This window comes from Delphinus delphis, chromosome 2, assembly GCF_949987515.2.
Source record: "Delphinus delphis chromosome 2, mDelDel1.2, whole genome shotgun sequence".
Lineage (NCBI taxonomy): Eukaryota > Metazoa > Chordata > Mammalia > Artiodactyla > Delphinidae > Delphinus > Delphinus delphis.
The window spans coordinates 28,251,185-28,271,094 of NC_082684.1; the positions used below are offsets into that span (position 1 = coordinate 28,251,185).

Here is a 19,910-nt window from a genome sequence, read left to right on the forward strand (position 1 = left end):
GTATATATGTATAACTGAATCACTTTGCTGTACAGCAGAAATTAACACAACATTGTAAACCAACTATACTTCAATAAAAAATATTAAAACTAAAAAAAAATAAGAATTTGATACAAAGACATTTATTAACATTGTATTAATAAAAGATTAGAAACAAAGGTTTAACTTTGTTAAATGGAATAGTTTAATAAATTGTGCATCAAAAATATAAAGCTTGTAGCAATATGTTAAAATGTTTATGATTGATTTATCAAGTGAATAAAGCAGAAATGTGGATCTATAATCTACAGCTTCTACTATTTGCTAAGAGAGTCAAAGATAAAAGATGTAGTTCCTATCCTTATGAAGGACAGGCAAGATAAGAGAGAAGGCAAGACAAGACAGAAGGCAAGACAGACAAGAAGACAGACAATCCAAATACAGTATGATAAGGGTTCTGACAGAGGCCCATAAGATGTTACAGGCGTATATGCAAGGGCAATTGTCTTACACAAGTGGAAGAGAAGATACAGAGATGAGTTCTAAAAAATAAACAATTAACTAGTTGGAGGAGAGGATAGGAAGAGAAAAAAAAAGAAACTCTAGGTTTAGAGAACAACATGCATATGCAAAGGCATGAAGTAAGAGCCAGTCACACTCATAGAATTGTCAGAAGCTCCATGTGGAGGGAAAGTAAAGAGAGGGAGTAGCAAGTAATGGTAAGCAGAGCTTGGGCCAGCTCAGGAAGAACATAAAAGGCCAGGCAAAAGAATCTAGATTTTATCCTGAAATGAACACAAGAATACTGAAGCGTTCTAAAGCCAAGGTACAACATGGTGAGATTTATGTCTTAAAATGTCCATTTTGGAGACTTCCCTGGTGGTGCAGTGGTTAAAAATCCACCTGCCAATGCAGGGGACGTGGGTTCAACCCCTGGTCTGGGAAGATCCCACATGCCACGGAGCAACTAAGTCCATGAGCCACAACTACTGAGCCTGTGCCCTAGGGCCCATGTGCCCTAGGTCCCGACGCCACAGCTACTGAGCCCACATGCCACAACTACTGAAGCCCACGTACCGCAACTACTGAGCCCACGTGCTGCAACTACTGAAGCCTGCATGACTACAGCCTGTGTTCCGCAACAGGAGAAGTCACCGCAGTGAGAAGCCCGTGCACCGCAACGAAGAGTAGCCCCCACTCGCCACAACTAGAAAAAGCCCGTGCACAGCAACGAAGACCCAATGCAGGCAAAAAAAAAAAAAGACAAAGACATAAAATGTCTATTTTGGCCAGCAGTCACATCAGTGCTGCCTAAAGTAGAGTGTAGGGTAGTCCTAACTACGAAGTGGCATGAGAGAACTTTTGGGGGCAGTGGAAATTTTTTTTATCTTTTGGTATACATTTGTCGAAACTCAAACTGTGGGCTTAAAACATATGTAAATTATAACTCAAAATCTGATTCAAAAAATATTTTAAAAATAATCACTCTGGAAGCAGAATGAAGAATGGATCAGAGGCGAATGAGATGGAGAGAGATGAATTAGGATGTTTCTGAAATAATCTAGGCAAGAACTGACAAAGGCTAGAACTGAGGTTGTAGGGAAGTGGAGGATAGAATACTTGAACAATATTAAAAAGATAGTAAAATTAATCAACAGAATGACTGAACACAGAAGGTTAGAACAGAGAAAAGAGTTAGGGCTGGCTTCAGGTTTCAAGTTCGGGTGACTAGGTGATAATGAGGAGAAAGAACAAGTTTTCATGGAGGATGGTAATGAGCTCCATTTTAAATATGTTGAGTTTGGCAGGAGACACACCCAGAGAGAAACCCTGTAGGCAGATGGATGCATACACAGGCCAAGAGATATGATTTGGGGAGTCAACATCATGGTGGTTGCCGACATCAACAATTACATCCGAGTGTTGTGTGTTAGATTAGGATGGAAGGGAACATTGAGAAATGAAGAGTTAATCTGATGAAATGGTTCAGCAGTGTTTTTTTCTCTCTCTCACTTATATTTGCATGATAACGTTTTTAAAGCCCATCACTGGCTTAAAGGTAAAATGAAAACAGCAACAACAAGGGGAGAGCTTAATCACACAAGTCTTTAACGTAGCTTCACTGCCTGAACTGGGGCATGATGTTCAACCCCTTCCCTAGCTAAAGGCTAGTAGCCTGAAGAGGCAGGGAGACTACGAAGCTCACATGAGCAGGGCTCACAGGGAGTCCCTACACTGTCCAAATGGAAAACAGGACTATTTGAACAAAAAGGATTACCAGGAAAATTCTACAATTTTGTGAACACAAAGCCATATATATAGTTCAGGTGTACTTGGTGTACTTATCAAACCCTGGGGGAAAAAGCATTTCTGTCACACTTTCGACCATACTCATAATATTTTCAAAGGTCCATTACCATTAGCTTTTTACTTTTCCAAAATTTACATTTTTTATAGAGGAAATTTATACTTATTATAATACAAAAAAAAAATCAAATGACATACAAACATACAAAGTAAGAACCATTTCATTTTCTGGGCACATATTTTCCCATACCGGATACATTCCAGGTCTTGAAGATGTATTCTGCAATCTCGAATCCTGGGGTGGTAGATGGTCAGGCATCTGTGGCTCAGACCCATAGTCTTTCATCTTTTGAAGCTGTTCTTTCTGTTCTCTGTAAACAAATAAAATTGCCATTGTACATAAGGCATATGTTCTCCATTCCTAAATAACTATAATTAATATTGAAGAACAAAAAAGGAAACTAAAACCTTTTTTCAAACCCTCTGCAGTGCCCATAAAACATCTCCAGGGTAATACTCTCTTGCCTTTATGAACTAACTGATCAGTCATCTACGACCTATAAAATAATGATAAATTATTGAAGATCTTCAAGGACCGATTCTAGAACCTGCCTCTTTAGTTTATTTTAATATCTCACCTACTTGTCATGTTTTTCTTTCATCCAACAAAAATCTCTCTTGCTATTTTTTTTTGTTCAATAGTCTTTAGATAAGAGGTTGCAAAATGGTGGCACATGGGCCAAATATCAATGTATCTGGATATATATGAATATATAAAAAGGTTTTTTAAAATTTAGCTTCCATATTAGTTTTAAAATCTGAGCTAGCTGCCATTACTTACAAAGCAAAATAATATATTTTTCCATATAAATTCAAATTTTAAAGAGATCTGCAGACACTGGGCCTACATTCCCACATGCCAACAATCGGCTCAGTGGAGTAGTGGCTGCCCGCTTTAGATGAAGCAGTTTGCCACAGTCCTCACCAAACCCAGTAGAGTTACACTGGCCCGCTTTCACTCATTTTAGTTACCTGTCTGGTTCTTGTGGGCATTTTAGTTTACAGCCCCTGCTGCATACAGTGAGAACAGTTGTCAGTCTAAACCTTTAAAAACAACACTTCATACTCCTAAAGAGTAATTATGTTAACTCTTCCAGTTTTTCTTTAAATCGCTGGTCAAATTCCCTTCACTTTTCCTTACAATGCCCACAGTAAACACATACAACATCTACCACAACCTCTTCAGACCTTTTCCAATTTTCTCCCTACCATTTTGTAAAGTATAATGACCCAAATGGACACAAAGTAAGGGTCAAGTATAAAAAAAGATTATTTTCTGCCTCATGTAAATCATACTATGACTTTCCCAATACAACGTGACTGACTTGTATTCAACTATGACCACTCTTACCCATCACTTCATATATTTTGTTTTATTATGTGGCCTAGAAAGAGCTTTAAAAAAAGGATGATGAGGCACCTTGTATCCAGCATTTCTATACAAAGCAATAACGGGTGAAAAGGAGATTTCAAAAAGGAAAGGAAAGAAACCTTGGCAGCTTAGTAACACCAATCAGCTTGGTGTTCTCCATAAACAACATAGATTTTAGAGACTGGGTTCAAATTCTAGGTTTACCAATTCCGGTAGCCAAGTGGTACTCTCTGAGCCTTAGTGTCTTTGGTGAAGTGGGAATACTACTGCTTATCTTTGCAGGCCTTTGAGATAGGGATTTGAGATAGGAGGATTGAGATAATACATGCTAAATTATCAGCACAGTGCCAGCACACAGTAGGTGTTAAATTAAAGGTGTCCATAATTTAAAAGTGAACAGAGAATAGCTAAATGTTCTATAGCATACTTTCCACATTTACTACTTTCTTCAGGAGTAATCTGGAAAAGTCAAATCTCTTAAGAGTGTATCTTCTATAGACCACAGAAATCTGTTTTGTTTCCTGAGGCACCTGATCTTTCATCTTTACTTACAGGTATTTTTCCTCATTATACTTTTTTAGTCATAAAGCTTCAGTTATAATTTCAATCAGCATAATCCACAAATGTAGACCAGAATTGAAAAATGAAAAAAAAACAATACATTGGAATATATCAAAAACCATTAAAAAACAAACAAACAAACAACTAACCATTAATTTATTTTCACAAAACACTGCTAATTCCTAAGAAATTACTCAAAAAGTAATTTCGCATTGCAATCTGTCAGTGACTCCTAAATTCTCATCTCAGGATATAGTTGGTATAAGGATTACATGAATTAATACATACAAAGCACTTAGTACAGTTCCTGGTACATAGTAAGTGTGCAATAAATGTTAGCTTTTATTATTACTGCCACTAATGGGAAGCATTATGTAGATACCTATAGATAGTTGGGTGATTGTAAATCAAGAAATCCAAATTCTATTCTCCATCTCACAAAGAAAATATTTGATTATGTAGAAACAAGTAACATCCTCAAGTAGAGATACCTGCTTCTAGTTATAATGAAAGATAAAACATCCCAAAAAGAAAGAATCAATAGTTAGATAAATCTGAGGCTGCTTCCAGGTAAACCATTCTTAGCTTCAACAGAGAAAAATATAAATCCTTCCAGCACTTTCCAAAGTTATACCAAAGATTAGTGAATATGAAGTCTATCAGATCTAATACCAAAGAGCAAACTGCCTCAGGGGAAAAAGGGGATTTTACGTATGAGCTCTGTGAAATCCAGAGCACTGGAAAGTTGAAGTTTGAACTTGAAACAATCACAGGCATGGCACGTCGGCAACATAGCTACAAAAGCCAAGAATGGCTATCAAATTTTCATATTTCAGGACATAAGTTTATAATTAATACAGTTCCTAAATATCCATCCTACCCTAAAACAGCACTCAGTGACTAGAAATTAAAATTAAAATCATGTGGTAATAAGAACTTGAAAAAAAATGATTCCATTCAAATATAACACATCATTTTAAAAAGAGCAGTCTGAATGCGGTTTTGACTAAAAGAAATGATCTTAAGTAGTTAACTTACCGAAGCATTTTCAGTTCTTGTGCAGCTTTCAAAATGATTTCATGCTGCCTCTGACTGAGAACCATTACCCCTCCAAGGCCTTGGTCAGAGTCTAAGTTTGCATCCGACCCCATCATTTCAGAAGAATGATGTGAGGAGGGCATATGTTCCGCCATGGGGGAATGTCTATCCACATCAGATGGGTACCATCTGTCTGACAATCGTTCTCTTTCCCAGTCCATTCTGTCAGGAATATAATCTCGCTTTTCCCGCCACGTATCTCCTCTTTCTGGGTACTCTCGGATCCTCAACTCACCCCTATCACGGAAATCTCGATCATACCCATGGTCTCGATTTCTTTCTTCTCTCCATCTATCATCCCGATATCTATCCACAGGTGGAAGAGGTGGGAGGGGTGGTAAAGGTGGAAGAGATGGAATATCTCGTTCACGGAACTGTGATTCTTGTTCATCCAGTGGTCTCCCATAATCTCTGTCCCACTCATTATCCAAATTTCTATCATACATATCCATAGGTCTTCCAATCCGATCCACATCCCTGTCCAAGTCCCTGTCCATTTCCCTGTTGTAGTCCTCATCCATATCCTGATCTCTCTCCCAATCATCCCACCAAGGGCCTCGTCTATCTCCATCGTGAGATCGAGATGGTGCCGGAAACCTGTCCTCTCTGTTATAGGAATCTAGTGTATCATCTTGATAGTCATGTTCACATTCTCTCCAGTATCTCTCTCTATCCCAATCATCAAGTCTTTCTCGTTCCACTGGAGCATTTCTACCATCTAATGGGAACTCTTCATGCCCTCTCTCTTCTCCATGGTTCCACGTTGCCCTAGGAGGCTCATCTCGGTGATACGAATACATTTTTTCCCCACCATCTCCTGGTTCTGGTCTAAATGGACCTCTGTCACGACCAAACTCTGGTCTTCCCAGACCCCTTTCCCGACTGCCAGGCCCTCGAGGTGGTCCCGTCTCCCTGCTCCCGGCTCTTCGGGGTGGTACTCTCTCTCTACTCCCAGGTCTTCGAGGGGGTCCTCTCTCCTGACTGCCAGCCCTCCGAGGTGGTCCCCTTTCTCGGCTGCCAGCTCTACCCCTCTCCTGGCTGCCTTGCAGACCACCTGGCATTTTCTCCCGACTGCTTCCTGGCCTCACCAACCCTCTGTCCCGGCTGCCTTCTCCTCTACTCATCTTCTCTCGACTGTCTTCTCTTCTACCCATCATTTTATCACGAAAGTCTTCTTGCTTGACCAGCCCTGGGCCACGGCTGATTGCCTGGCCTCGACCTCTATTTACTAGTCCTTTATCCCGTGTGTCTTCCATTCTGCTTTGCCCAGGACCTCTGTAAGATGAGCTGCTGCCTCGATTGCCTTCTAACCTATTATCTCTGTTATCTGGCCGAGGCAGCCCTTTATCTTGGTTGTTTTCTGAATGGGGAAGACCAATACCCAAAGGTTTAAAATCATTATCGGCAGTTAGTGATGATGATGTTGCTACTGCTGTTCCTCCCTCCATCCCCCCTGTTTTTGAGGGAAAAGTAGATTGAGAAGGTACAGGTTTATTTGCAAGGGGTACAGGCTGAGTAACAGCTTGGGCTTTGTCCATTTGAGTCTCCATACTTTGAGAATTCTGGTCCCAATTAGAAGGCTCTATGGGCCCTTCCGAGACTTCGCTTTTAGGTGGCTCTTGTTGAGAGTCGCTTAGATTCTCATTTGACTGAGCCGCCTTGGCATCCTTTACATCTGCAGCAATGGAAAATGCAGCTGATTGCATTTTAAAATTCTTCTGCTGGTTACTACTGGTGTCTGCTAATGGTTCTTTGTTTCCTGGTTCTGCTTGTGACTTAGGTTGCTGCTGATGTTGCTGTCCAAAAGCTGGTTTGGGGCCTTTCCACTGTGGTCCACTCTGTCGAGGACTGAGGGATGTATTGGGGGTAATATAGAACTGAGATGCTGGCCCCCGGGGAATCATTCCCCATTTGCTTTTAGCGCCCTCTGTTGGGTGACCTTCATATCTGGGTCTTGGCCCATCGGGGCGATTTCCTTCAAAACGAGGCCCTTTGGGTCTCGGTCCTTCACACCTTGACCCTAAATCCTCAAATCTTCGAGGACCATCAAATCTACAAGTAAAACAAAAGATATTACTCAAGACAGTAAAGCAGAAAAAAAAAATTCTCCATGTAAAAATATTTAAGGCAATCTTGCCTTAGTATCTGTTTACAAAAATGACTCTTAGTCATTAAACAAACCCTGAGATATCTATATCTTAGAACCAGTATGTTAAGGTGGCAGAGCTCAGAAGGTCTCAGGACAAATCTCCTGCAGCAAGTCACTGATATACTGAATTGTTCAAAAGCAATTATAAATATTGTGCCTTAGTAGACAGAAAAGGCCACTCATTTCAAACAGAAAAAAAAGTCCCGTAGAATTCTGAAAGTACTTTTAGAGTTAAATTATAACTAAAAACTAAATATGAAACAATTAACAAGATAATATAGGATGATTACAGATATTGTTGGAGCTAACATTATCATCTTGACTAATTGACAAAAAGTTGAAAAAACAGCAGCCAGCTATGTCTTAAGAGCATGCCCTGACATTTAAAAATCCGGACAGAGATATTTTTGCTAGGGACCCACTTGCATATTTGGTAAATATTTAGTGTATATCCTCTGTCAGGCACTATGCTACATCCAAGGGATACATGAATAAAATGTCTTCTTTACCCTCAAAGGGTTTACAATGGAAAAGAAAGAATCTAAGTGTAAATAACTGCCAAAAGGTACAATGACTAAAGTCTATCTGCATATAGTAAGGGCAACAGAGGAGAGAATGGTTAGTTCTACCAGGGTGAAGGTGGTGCTCTCCAATAAAGGCTTTATATCATAGAAGATGCTTAAGTTAACTCTTGAAAAACAAATTCTCAGAGATCAGGTTAACAGAGAGTATTGGAGATGATGGCAGTGGGTGGCAAGGACATCTTAGGCTAAGGAAGCATTATGAGGAAAGGCAGAGAAACACATACCAGCATAGCATGTTTGGCAAACAGTTTAGCATGGCAGAAAGAAAGAGGAAACAAAATCTAGGACACCTAGGAAAGGAGAAGGAGTGGAAAAGCAGCACACTAAGAGATAAGGTAAAGAGGCAGGCAAGGGTCAATCTCCAGAAGACCTCGTATACCTCGGTGGCATGGACTACTGGTACACCTCCAATATTCATTCCCCCTTTTTCTACAGTAATTGAGCCTCTCCATTATTAGCTAGACATAAGGATAGCCAGACTAAAAACTCCTTTTCCCAAACTCTCTTGCAGCTGGAACGTTTAGCCATGTTCTGGCCAATGAGCTGAGAGTGAAAATGATTTACACATCCTTCCAGGTTGTAAACTTAAAGGGAAGAACACATCCTTCTCTTCACCATTTTCTTTTTCATGCTGGCTCTGACATGGTGGTGAGGCATCCTGAACCACGTAGATAAGGCCAACATACTAAGAGATGGTAAAGTAACAAATCAGAAGGAACCTGGATTCTTAACACTGTAGAGGCACCATATAAGTCCCGAGAGAGAATAAACTTCTAACTTGTTAAAGCCATGTGACTTTGGATCTCTGTTACAACAGGTGAATTAATTCAGCTGGGTAAGGAGTTGGAAATTACCTTAAGCACGTAGAGCCACTAAATATGACGTGATTTTTAAAAGATTTCTCTAGCAGAAAAGTAGTAAATGGATAAGTGGGAAAAGCTAATTGTAGATTGTCTCTACAATTTGAGTAAGTGAAGGTGAAGTCTGTTCTAAGGCAGTGATTGATATGAGGATGTAAAGGAGGAGATAAAGAGAGATGTGAAGGAAAGTAAAGCTGATAAATTTTCTAACAGGTGGGATTAAAATAATGGAAAAGGAAGAATTTAGGATGGTTCCAAGGTTTTTGGCTTCGGTGATAGTGATGCCTTTCATGCCTCTAATGAGAAATAGAAGGGTTTTTCTTTCATTTGTTAGGGAAATAAATGAGAGTAATAAATTCGGTTTCAGCAAAATATTAACTTCCCATCCCTGTGACATCAGTCTTTGGTGATCTAGAAGTCTTAGTTTCAAAGGGAGAATGCTTCTATCAGGGGACACAACAATGATTCTATTAAACTCCAGTTCAGACTGCCATCTGGCCACTTTGGGTTCTGAATCAACAAGCAAAAAAGGGAGTTACTGTACTGGCTGGGGGGGATTAATCCTGTCATTCAAGGGGAAATTGGGTTATTTCTACACAGTGAGGGTGAGGAATATGTCTGGAATGGAGGAGATCCTCTAGGACATCCCTTAGTACTTCCATGTCCTGTGATTAAAGTCAACAGAAAACTAAAATAACTCAATTCAGGCAGGGTTGAGAATAGCTCAGACCTTTCAAAAATGAAGGTTTGGGTCACTCCACCAGACAAGGAACCAAGACCAGCTGCGGTGCTCACTGAGACTAAAGGGAATATGGATTAAGTAGAGGAAGAAGGCAAGTTATAAATACCAACTGTAATTACATGACCAGTTGCTGAAATACGGGCTGTGATAGTTATGAATATTTCTTCCTTAACGTTTGATATTAAATGTTTAAGTATATATTTATTAGTCAAATGTTTTTGATTGATTTTTCTTCCTTATCATCTAACGTAAGATGTATTAGTACTAGATAGCTTTATATCTCAGAATTTAAGTTACAGAATATCAAAGAGGGGATGTAAACCAGCTAGAGAATGACGATTTCCCCAAAGACAGAAAAGGGGCTTTATAATCTTTTCTGGGGAAAGGGTTAGAAAATTTCAGGTTGACCAGGGATAAATGTTTCATGTTAGACACAAAAATCTCCTGTGACCCACCCTAATAAGAAACATAGAAGAAAGAAAGAAACACGGCTGGAAAATGTACTTCAGTCCAGCCAAGTTGACACTATATAGTCATCGCAAGAAATTAAAAAATACATAAACTCATGCCATGGAGCGACTAGGCCCGTGCGCCACAACTACTGAGCCTGCGCTCTAGAGCCCAAGAGCCACAACTACTGAAGCCTGCGTGCCTAGAGCCGGTGCTCCGCAACAAGAGAAGCCACCACAATAAGAAGCCTGCGCACTGCAACGAAGAGTAGCCCCCGCTCGCGACAACTAGAGAAAGCCCACGCGCAGCAACGAAGACCCAATGCAGAAATAAATAAATAAATAACATTTAAAAAATAAATAAATTAAAATACATAAACTCACTATAAACAGAGAGAAGGGGCTACCAGTAGATGAGGATTTTGTTTTTAAATTCTGGAAGACAAAGAACAAACATGAGTGGTAACATATGGAACAGGAAGAAGCCGCAGTTTAGAGTGCTGGTAGCAGAGAAGGTTACAATCAAAATGGGGCTGGCCTGCCCACAGAAACCCAGAGAGGGTCAGGATTCTCAGAATCCAGGGATGCTGGGGAAAGACAAGTAAGACTTGGGGCTAAAATTATGTAAATTAAAATCTATATTCAGAACCACTGATCAGCCTTTCTCTGGTCTTGAATGTCTCTAAATGCCTGAATTTAAGGGTCCCGTAGCGTTAGCAGTTTTTTGCCCTATCACTTAAAGCAAAGTCTGACAATTGGTTAGCCCCCCACATATACACAGAGCTCCCAATCAGCTTCAGTGTCTCCCACTCTTAAACATAAATGGACAACCAGAGATCACAATATATTTGAGAAATGTCTCCAAAATGAAAAGAAGAGTGGGAGCCCCATTGGCAATGATTTTTTGATTCTGACATCAAAAGCAAAGCAACAGGGACTTCCCTGGTGGTGTAGTGGTTAAGAATCTGCCTGCCAATGTAGGGAACACAGGTTTGAGCCCTGGTCTGGGAAGATCCCACATGCCGCGGAGCAACTAAGCCCACGCGTCACAACTACTCAGCCTGCAAGCCATAACTACTGAGCCCGTGTGCCACAACTACTGAAGCCCAAGCACCTAGAGCCCGTGCTATGCAACAAGCCACCACAATGAGAAGCCCGCGCAACTCAACGAACAGTAGCCCCCGGTCGCCACAACTAGAGAAAAGCCTGAGTGCAGCAGTGAAGACCCAATGCAGTCAAAAATAAATAAAGTAAATAAAAGCTTTTAAAAAAGCTTACTTAAAAAAAAAAAGCAAAACAACAAAAGCAAAAACAAAGTGGGACTACATCAAACTAAAAAGCTTCTGCACAGCAAAGCAAACCATCAATAAAATGAAAAGGCAGCCTACTGAATGGGAGAAAATATTTGCAAATCATGTATCTGATAAGGGGCTAATTCCAAAATATATAAAGAACTCATACAACTCAACAGCAAAAAAAGAAACAATATGATTTTAAAATGAGCAAAAGATCATAGATACTTTTCCAACAGACAAATGACATTTTTCCAAAGAAGATACAGAGATGTCTCTCCAAAGAAGACATCATGAAAAGATGCCCTACATCACTAATCATCAGGGAAATGCAAATCAAAACCACAATGAGATAGTACTTTACATTTGTTAGAAAGGCTATTATCAAAAAGACTAGAAATAACAAGTGTTGGCAAGGATACAGAGAAAAGGGAACCCTTGTGTACCACTGGTGGGAATGTAAACTGGTGAAGCCCACTATGGAAAACAGTATGAAGGCTCTTCAAAATATTAAACATAGAACTATCATATGACCCAACAATTCCACTTCTATTTATTGGAAGAAAATGAAAAAACTAACTCAAAAAGATATATGCACCTCCCCCCCACCCCGTGTTCACTGCAGCATTATTTACAATAGCCAAGGTATGGAAACAACCTATGTTGTTGATGGATGAATGGATAACGAAGATGTGGTATATACATTCAATGGAATATTATTCAGCCACAAAAAAGAATGAAATCTTTTCGTTTGCAACAATATAAATGGACCTGCAGAGCATTATGCTAAGTGAAATAAGTCAGAGGAAGACATACTATATGATCTCTCTTATATTTGGAATCTTAAAAAAATTTTAATTAATTAAAAAACCAAGCTCATAGATATGGAGAACAGACTGATGGTTGCCAGAGGCAGGGTGTGGAGGTGGGAAAAATGGGTAAACTTTTTGTTTTCTTTTGTTTTTTAGTTTACATAAATTATAATAAAAATATATTCAACCTCAAATTATATATCCAAATTACTAATCAAGTGTGAGGTTAGATTAAAATATTTTCAGGCATGCAAGGGCTCAGGAAACTCCAACCCACAATTTCTTAGTTGAGCATGCACTCCAGGAAAAGGAGGCACTAAACCACAAACTGGAAGCCATGAGATTCAGTAAACAGTGAATCCAATCTAGAAGGAGAGTCAAGGGAAATGCTGGAGTAACAGCCATATGACAGATCTTGAAAGCAGCAAACCAGCCAACCAGCCCAGGCAAAAGCAAGAGAATGCATGAATCTGGGGGAGAGATCTCAAGAGAAAAAGAGATGTTGCTTTTGAGTCTGGAGTTGGAGGATTATTTTAAAGATGTTGCAAGAAGAGGGACTTACCTGGTGGTCCAGGGGTTAAGCTCACGTGCCACAACTACGGAGCCCACGCATCACAACTAGAGAGCCCGCATGCCACAGCTAGAGAGAAGTCTGTGTGCCACAACTAGAGAAGCCTGTGTGCCACAGCTAAGAGCCCATGCACTGCAACAAAAAGAGCCCACGTGCCACAACTAAGACCCAATGCAGCCGAATAAATAAATATTTTTTTAAAAAAGATGTTGCAAGAAGAAAGGCAACTAGAAATTCTAAAAAAGTTATTATGCTAAAGGAAATGTAATCACAATACACTGTTTACCTCTATGAACATTATTTACTGAATGAAATAAATATATTGGGCAGATGGAGTTAGAGAACAGTATAAGAACTAAACCTTTATCTATCAGAATAGGAAGTAAACATGTAGTATCTAATGTGTAAGTATACATGTGTAAGTCAAGAAAGTAGCAACACATTATTTAGTGATATGAAGGTAACTACCAAAAGAAACAGCTAAAGAATTAAAAGATGTCATTAGGAAATATGTCTAGGGTGGTTTGGGGCAGTGGGTGGTTGTTTCTCTTGATTTTTAAAAAACCAAGTGTGTGTATCACTTTGATAAAAATGTAAAATGTATTTCTTTAAAAGACACACAGAGAGTGTTAGCCCTAACCAGGAAAAGGGCTTCTTCTGAGAGTACGAGAAAGATTAGGATGGCAACTTAAGTAATGGTAAGGCCGGGAAGTGAGTTTCATTGGGCCTGAAAGCCTTGATTATCTCTGTGAAGCAGGAAGCTAAATGAAAGATACAAAGAGAAATAATGATGTTTGCTAAGACAGAGAAAGCAACATTAGCACAGATGGTCTATGCAGAATAGTGAAGGCTTGACACAGCTATTGTTGGACAAAGAGGAAAGGAGCTGACCAGGTGCTTGTCAAAACCATGTCACAGGGAACTCCCGGTTAGGACTCCGAGCTTCCACTTCGATCCCTGTTCAGGGAACTAAGATCCCACAAGCTGCGTGATGCAGCCCCCCAAAAAAAAGGTACGTTGCAATGCTAAAGATAAAGACCACATATTTATGAAGGTAAAGAAGTATGCCATTTCAGGTTTTGTGATGATTTGGTTCCTTTTCTTGAAGTTACATTTATTAATTCAAAGTGTCTGAAATAACACCTTAGGTCATTAAAGATATGTAAAGTCATCTGTTTTGTACTGAATTCAGCAATTATTAGTTCATATAAGTGATAAGAGAAGACTATATATAATACACAAGTCTGTATAAGAACACTTTTCAACATGTTAGCTAGTGTTATAATCAAATTCTGAATATGAATGAACTGCTTTTTAACTAAACTGTGAACGCCTTGAGAATTTTACCCGTAACTAAGACATTCTGGCGTAAGCAACATTTATTGAACACCTACTAATTGTCGTGTACTGTGTTAGTGCTGGAAATAAACTGATACCTAACCTCAAGGAGTTCACAGTCCATAAGAAGAATGAAACAAGTAAATCAACAGTTAGAACAGAATTTGATAAATATGGGGCATGTTGGTCTTGCTCACTTAAGTATCCCCAATGTCTGACTCACTGAAAGATCTCGACACATAATTACAGAAGTGCCATCCCCAGGGCAGGAAAAGTAGGGATTGATAAGCAAAAAATGACAGAAAGGGGATTCCAAACAAGGAAAAGAGCATAGGCAAAGGCCAGAGGAAAGGATAAAGGAAGCAGAAGGCACTAAAAGATGTAAAGATATAGAAGAAGTGAACATGGTGGAAAAGTTGTAAAACGTAATGAACTCACTTCTGTAAGCCTCATGCCTGCATATGTAATATGCAGTGTTTATGAAAAGGTAGGGTGCTTTGCTTTTAGATTTAATTGTTGACCAGGAGCCAAGGGTCATCATTTTATTTTTATTTGGGGAGTCAGAATATGTTAAACCAATTGAAATATACTTTCAACACTACATATAAATGGAAATTAGTTATCAATACTGCACTTCAAATTTTTCAAAGTTCAAGGATGTTAAAAATGTCAGACTATCAAAACCTTTTTGATTTATAAAAGTAAAGAGCTTTTAGGCCTTTGGAATAAATATATTAAGAGATACTCATATTAAACATATGTACGAAAATAAGCCATCTTTACATCAACACAATGAACTACTATGACCTTTTTAACGTATAAAAACGTACTGGAAATAAAGTACAAACGTAGTATACATCCACTAAATACAATCACACAAAAACACATGCATTGTACATTGGTTAGATGAAAAGAAAAAAAGACAAACATCTGGTGTTTAAATATTTTGAAAATTTTTGCTTGTACAGTTAGGTATTTCATAAACTTCTAAAAAATAAAACCCCTAAAACTAGGTATGAAACCATTAGAACTAGGTATAAAAATTTCAAAACTTGATACAAAAAATATACTCCAAATTGGGTACAAAAACTTAAGAGGGATGCAGAAATACAAATACCCTTAAACAAGATAATGTCTGATTATCACAATATATAAACACATTCACATCAGTAGACCACGGTAATTACAAGATTTTAAATTCTGGAATCAAATTCCTGCCCTTTTAGTTTTCATGTGAAATAATGCCATTTTCTAATATGTATAACCAAGATCCTAAAATCAAAATTCCAAACAGAAATAATCACTATAAACAGGAAAAGCCATGGCAAATGGAAGCATTAAGAAAAATTATGGTGTTCATAGTCCCTTGTTAAACCTAGTAAGACAGCTACAGAATGGAAGAGGTCACAATTCCAATCCTAAAACTAATCAAAAATAGGTATAACTGATCAGAAGCCTTGATATTATTAAAATGTCAGTTCTTCCTCAAGATGGTCAATAGAGTCTATGCAATGTTCAGCAAAATTCCAGCGTATTTTTGAAAACTGACAAGCTGCCTCTAAGCATTATATGGGAAACAGAAAGGACCAAGAATGGTCAAGACAATCTAGATCAGGGGTCAGCAAACTACGGCCCAGGGCCAAACCCAGTTAAGACTGATTTTTAAAATATTTTTATAGGTTAAAAAAAGAAAGAAAGAAAAAGGAAGAAAGAAAAATATTTGACAGAGACCAAACATGGCCCACAAAGCCTAAAAATATTTACAATTCAGCCTTCACAGAAAATCCCTGATCTAGAAACACAGAATTGGAGAACTTACACTAAGAGATATCAAGATTTATTATGAAGCTACAGTAATTAAAACTATTTGACAGGCTTCCCTGGTGGCGCAGTGGTTGAGAATCTGCCTGCTAATGCAGGGGACACGGGTTCGAGTCCTGGTCTGGGAGGATCCCACATGCCGCGGAGCAACTAGGCCCATGAGCCACAACTACTGAGCCTGTGCATCTGGAGCCTGTGCTCCGCAACAAGAGAGGCCCGCGCACCAAGATGAAGAGTGGCCCCTACTTGCCACAACTAGAGAAAGCCCTCGCACAGAAACGAAGACCCAACACGGCAAAAATAAATAAAATTAATTAATTAAAAAAAAAAAGAAAAAAAAACTATTTGACACTGGTGCAAGGATAGACAAACCAAAGTCATAGAATCCACAGACAAATCCACATATATAGTCACTTGAGTTATGATGGAGACACTGTAAAGTAGTAAGAAAAGGATGACTTTTTCAATAAATGGTAATGGGGTCAACATGATAGCCATATGGAAAACAATGAACTTTACCCTACCTCATACTATACATTAACAAAAAAATCAATTCTATACGGATTGTTGATTTTAAAATAGAAAGGTAAAACAATAAAAGAAAACAAATACAATAATGTATTTATGGGCTTGGAGTAAGCAAAGATTTCTTAAACAGGACATGAAAAGGCACTAACCATAAAGAAAAGATCAATAAATTAGACTACTAAATTAGAAAAATCAAGAATTTCTATTAATCAAAAGATACCATTGGGCTTCCCTGGTGGCGCAGTGGTTTAGAGTCCGCCTGCAAATGCAGGGGACACGGGTTCATGCCCCGGTCCAGGAGGATCCCACATGCCGCGGAGCGGCTGGGTCCATGAGCCATGGCTGCTGAGCCTGCGCGTCCGGAGCCTGTGCTCCGCAACGGGAGGCCACAACCGTGAGAGGCCCGCGTACTGCCAAAAAAAAAAAAAAAAAAAAAAAAAGATACCATTAACCCTTGGGGTTCATTTGGGTCCACTGGATTCAATTATAGTTTTTGAGTTTTTTAAAAACAGTTCTATTTGTAAGGATTGATATTTCATGACTTTTTTTTTTCCTACAGGCTTTCCTAAGAACAAAGAGAAAATTTACTTTTTGAAAAAGAGAATGAAGTTTACATTATCTTGCAATTACCATATAGGTCCACTGAATTCTTTCATAAACCTAAGATACATTATGGAATCTTCTTTCTATATACTGAAACATTTTGTGATCTTCTTATCCTAGAATTCATTATTACTCATCATTCCTTATCAATTATTCCCAACTATGCTAAAGATCAAAATACAAAGACAACAAAAGAATGATGGAATTGTAAAATAAGCTGTCACCCCTCCTTGCATTGCCCAAAATACTGCAGCTTGCTTTTAGGGTTCATTGAGCACAAGTGAGAATTCAGAAATTTTCATTTCCTGACAAAGAAAAGTGACACAGAAAGTTGTGTCAAAATTATTAGATGGGCCTTCCCTGGTGGCGCAGTGGTTAAGAATCCACCCACCAAGGCAGGGAACACAGGTTCAAGCCCTGGTCCGGGAAGATCCCACATGCCGCGGAGCAACTAAACCCGTGCGCCACAACTACTGAGCCCACACTCTAGAGCCCACGAGCCACAACTACTGAAGCCCGCGTGCCTAAAGCCCATGCTCCATAACAAGAGAAGCCACCACAATAAGCCCGCGCACTGCAATGAAGAGTAGCCCCCACTCTCCACGACTAGAGAAAGCCTGCACACAGCAACGAAGACCCAACACAGCCAAAAATAAAATAAATGAAATAAATTTATTAAAAAAAAATTATTACGGCTTCCCTGGTGGCGCAGTGGTTGAGACTCTGCCTGCCAATGCGGGGGACACGGGTTCGTGCCCCGGTCCCGGAAGATCCCACGTGCCGCGGAGCGGCTGGGCCCGTGAGCCATGGGCACTGAGCCTGTGCATCCGGAGCCTGTGCTCCGCAACGGGAGGGGCCCCAACAGTGAGAGGCCCGCATACCGCAAAAGAAAAAAAAATTATTAAATGAATCAAAAGATAAATGCAGAGACAGCTACGCTCTAGGTCCTAATAATGATGTGAAATTAATCATACAAGCAAAATCTCTATGAGTCCTCGGATGACAATATCCTAGATGAATACTCTCAAACTCAAGACAGGATGAGTGAACAATATATTTCTAAGGACAGAAAGGAAATGTGGTATCGTCATCCAGTTAGTTATTAAACAGGGAAGACTTCATCACATATTTTTGGCAAGAACCTGGACCATTCTGCTTTGCTAAAAGAATATGTGACAGAATTATTTCATCTTCTATAATGTTTGCGTGTCAAAATTTACTTGATGCAAAGAGTTTTATTCTTTTAAAATTTTTTTTTTTTTTTTTTTTTTTTTTTTGCGGTATGCAGGCCTCTCACTGTTGTGGCCTCTCTCGCCGCGGAGCACAGGCTCCGGACGCGCAGGCTCAGCGGCCATGGATCACGGGCCCAGCCACTCTGCGGCATGTGGTATCTTCCCAGACCGGGGCACGAACCTGCGTCTCCTGGATCGGCAGGCGGACTCTCAACCACTGCGCCACCACGGAAGCCCTCTTTTAAAATTTTTAGGGGCTTCCCTGGTGGCGCAGTGGTTAAGAATCCTCCTGCCAATGCAGGGGACATGGGTTTGAGCCCTGGTCCAGGAAGATCCCACATGCCGCGGAGCAACTAAGCCCGTGTGTCACAACTACTGAGCCTGCGCTCTACAGCCCGCAAGCCACAACTACTGAGCACGCGTGCCACAACTACTGAAGCCCACACACCTAGAGCCCATGCTCCTCAACAAGAGAAGCCACTGCAATGAGAAGCCCGCGCAACTCAACGAAGAGTAGCCCCCACTCGCCACAACTAGAGAAAGCCTGCGCTTAGCAACGAAGACCCAACGCAGACAAAATTAAATTAATTAATTAAAAAAATTTAATTAGGGCTTCCCTGGTGGCGCAGTGGTTGAGAGTCCGCCTGCCGATGCAGGGGACACTGGTTCGTGCCCCGGTCCTGGAGGATCCCACATGCCGCGGAGCGGCTGGGCCCGTGAGCCATGGCCGCTGGGCCTGCGTGTCCGGAGCCTGTGCTCCATGGCAGGAGAGGCCACAACAGTGAGAGGCCCGCGTACCGCAAAAAAAAAAAAAAAAAATTTAATTAAAATTTCTAGTAAGTTGTTTTTATTATGCCTTTATTCTTAATTCTGTAAATTACTTGTAAAATTACTTTTAAATTAAAAAAATAAAAAGGTTCCAGGACTTCCCTGGTGGTCCAGTGGGTAAGACTCCACGTTCCCAATGCAAGGGGCCTGGGTTCAATCCTGAGTTGGGAAACTAGATCCCGCATGCATGCCGCAATTAAGAGTTCGCATGCCGTAACTAAGAGTCCACAACTGCAACTAAGAAGCCTGCATGCCGCAACTAACAGTCAGCATGCTGCAACTAAAGATTGTGCATGCTGCAAGTAAAACCCGGCGCAGCCAAAATGTAAATAAATAAATATATAGATTTGTCTTTTTTTGTTTTTTTGCGGTACATGGGCCTCTCACTGCTGTGGCCTCTCCCGTTGCGGAGCACAGGCTCCGGATGCACAGGCTCAGCGGCCATGGCTCACGGGCCCAGCCGCTCCGCGGCATGTGGGATCCTCCCGGACCGGGTCACGAACCCGTGTCCCCTACATCGGCAGGTGGACTCTCAACCGCTGCCCCACCAGGGAAGCCCCTAAATAAATATTTTTTAGAAAGGTTCCAATGCACCACCTAGATGGTAAGGTGAAGACTACTTTTTTAGTATACTGAAGGATAAGAATGCAAAAAGTGCTGCAGAGTGAGAAACAGTCAAGACAATCTAGACATATGAACTGATATCTAGTATATATAAAGGACT

General features: G+C 40.1%; 1 protein-coding gene across 2 annotated transcripts in view; it reads right to left on the minus strand.

Annotated features, from left to right (window-relative positions):
* The window catches only part of YLPM1 (YLP motif containing 1), a 67,631-nt gene that overhangs the window by 29,002 nt on the left and 18,719 nt on the right, over positions 1–19,910 (minus strand). For both annotated transcript variants that reach the window (XM_060004183.1, XM_060004182.1), the window contains exons 5-6: positions 5,318–7,429; positions 2,537–2,657 (exon numbers count right to left, since the gene is read on the minus strand). In XM_060004183.1, the coding sequence (XP_059860166.1) occupies positions 2,537–2,657; positions 5,318–7,429 (2,233 nt within the window). The remainder of the gene's footprint in view (positions 1–2,536; positions 2,658–5,317; positions 7,430–19,910) is intronic.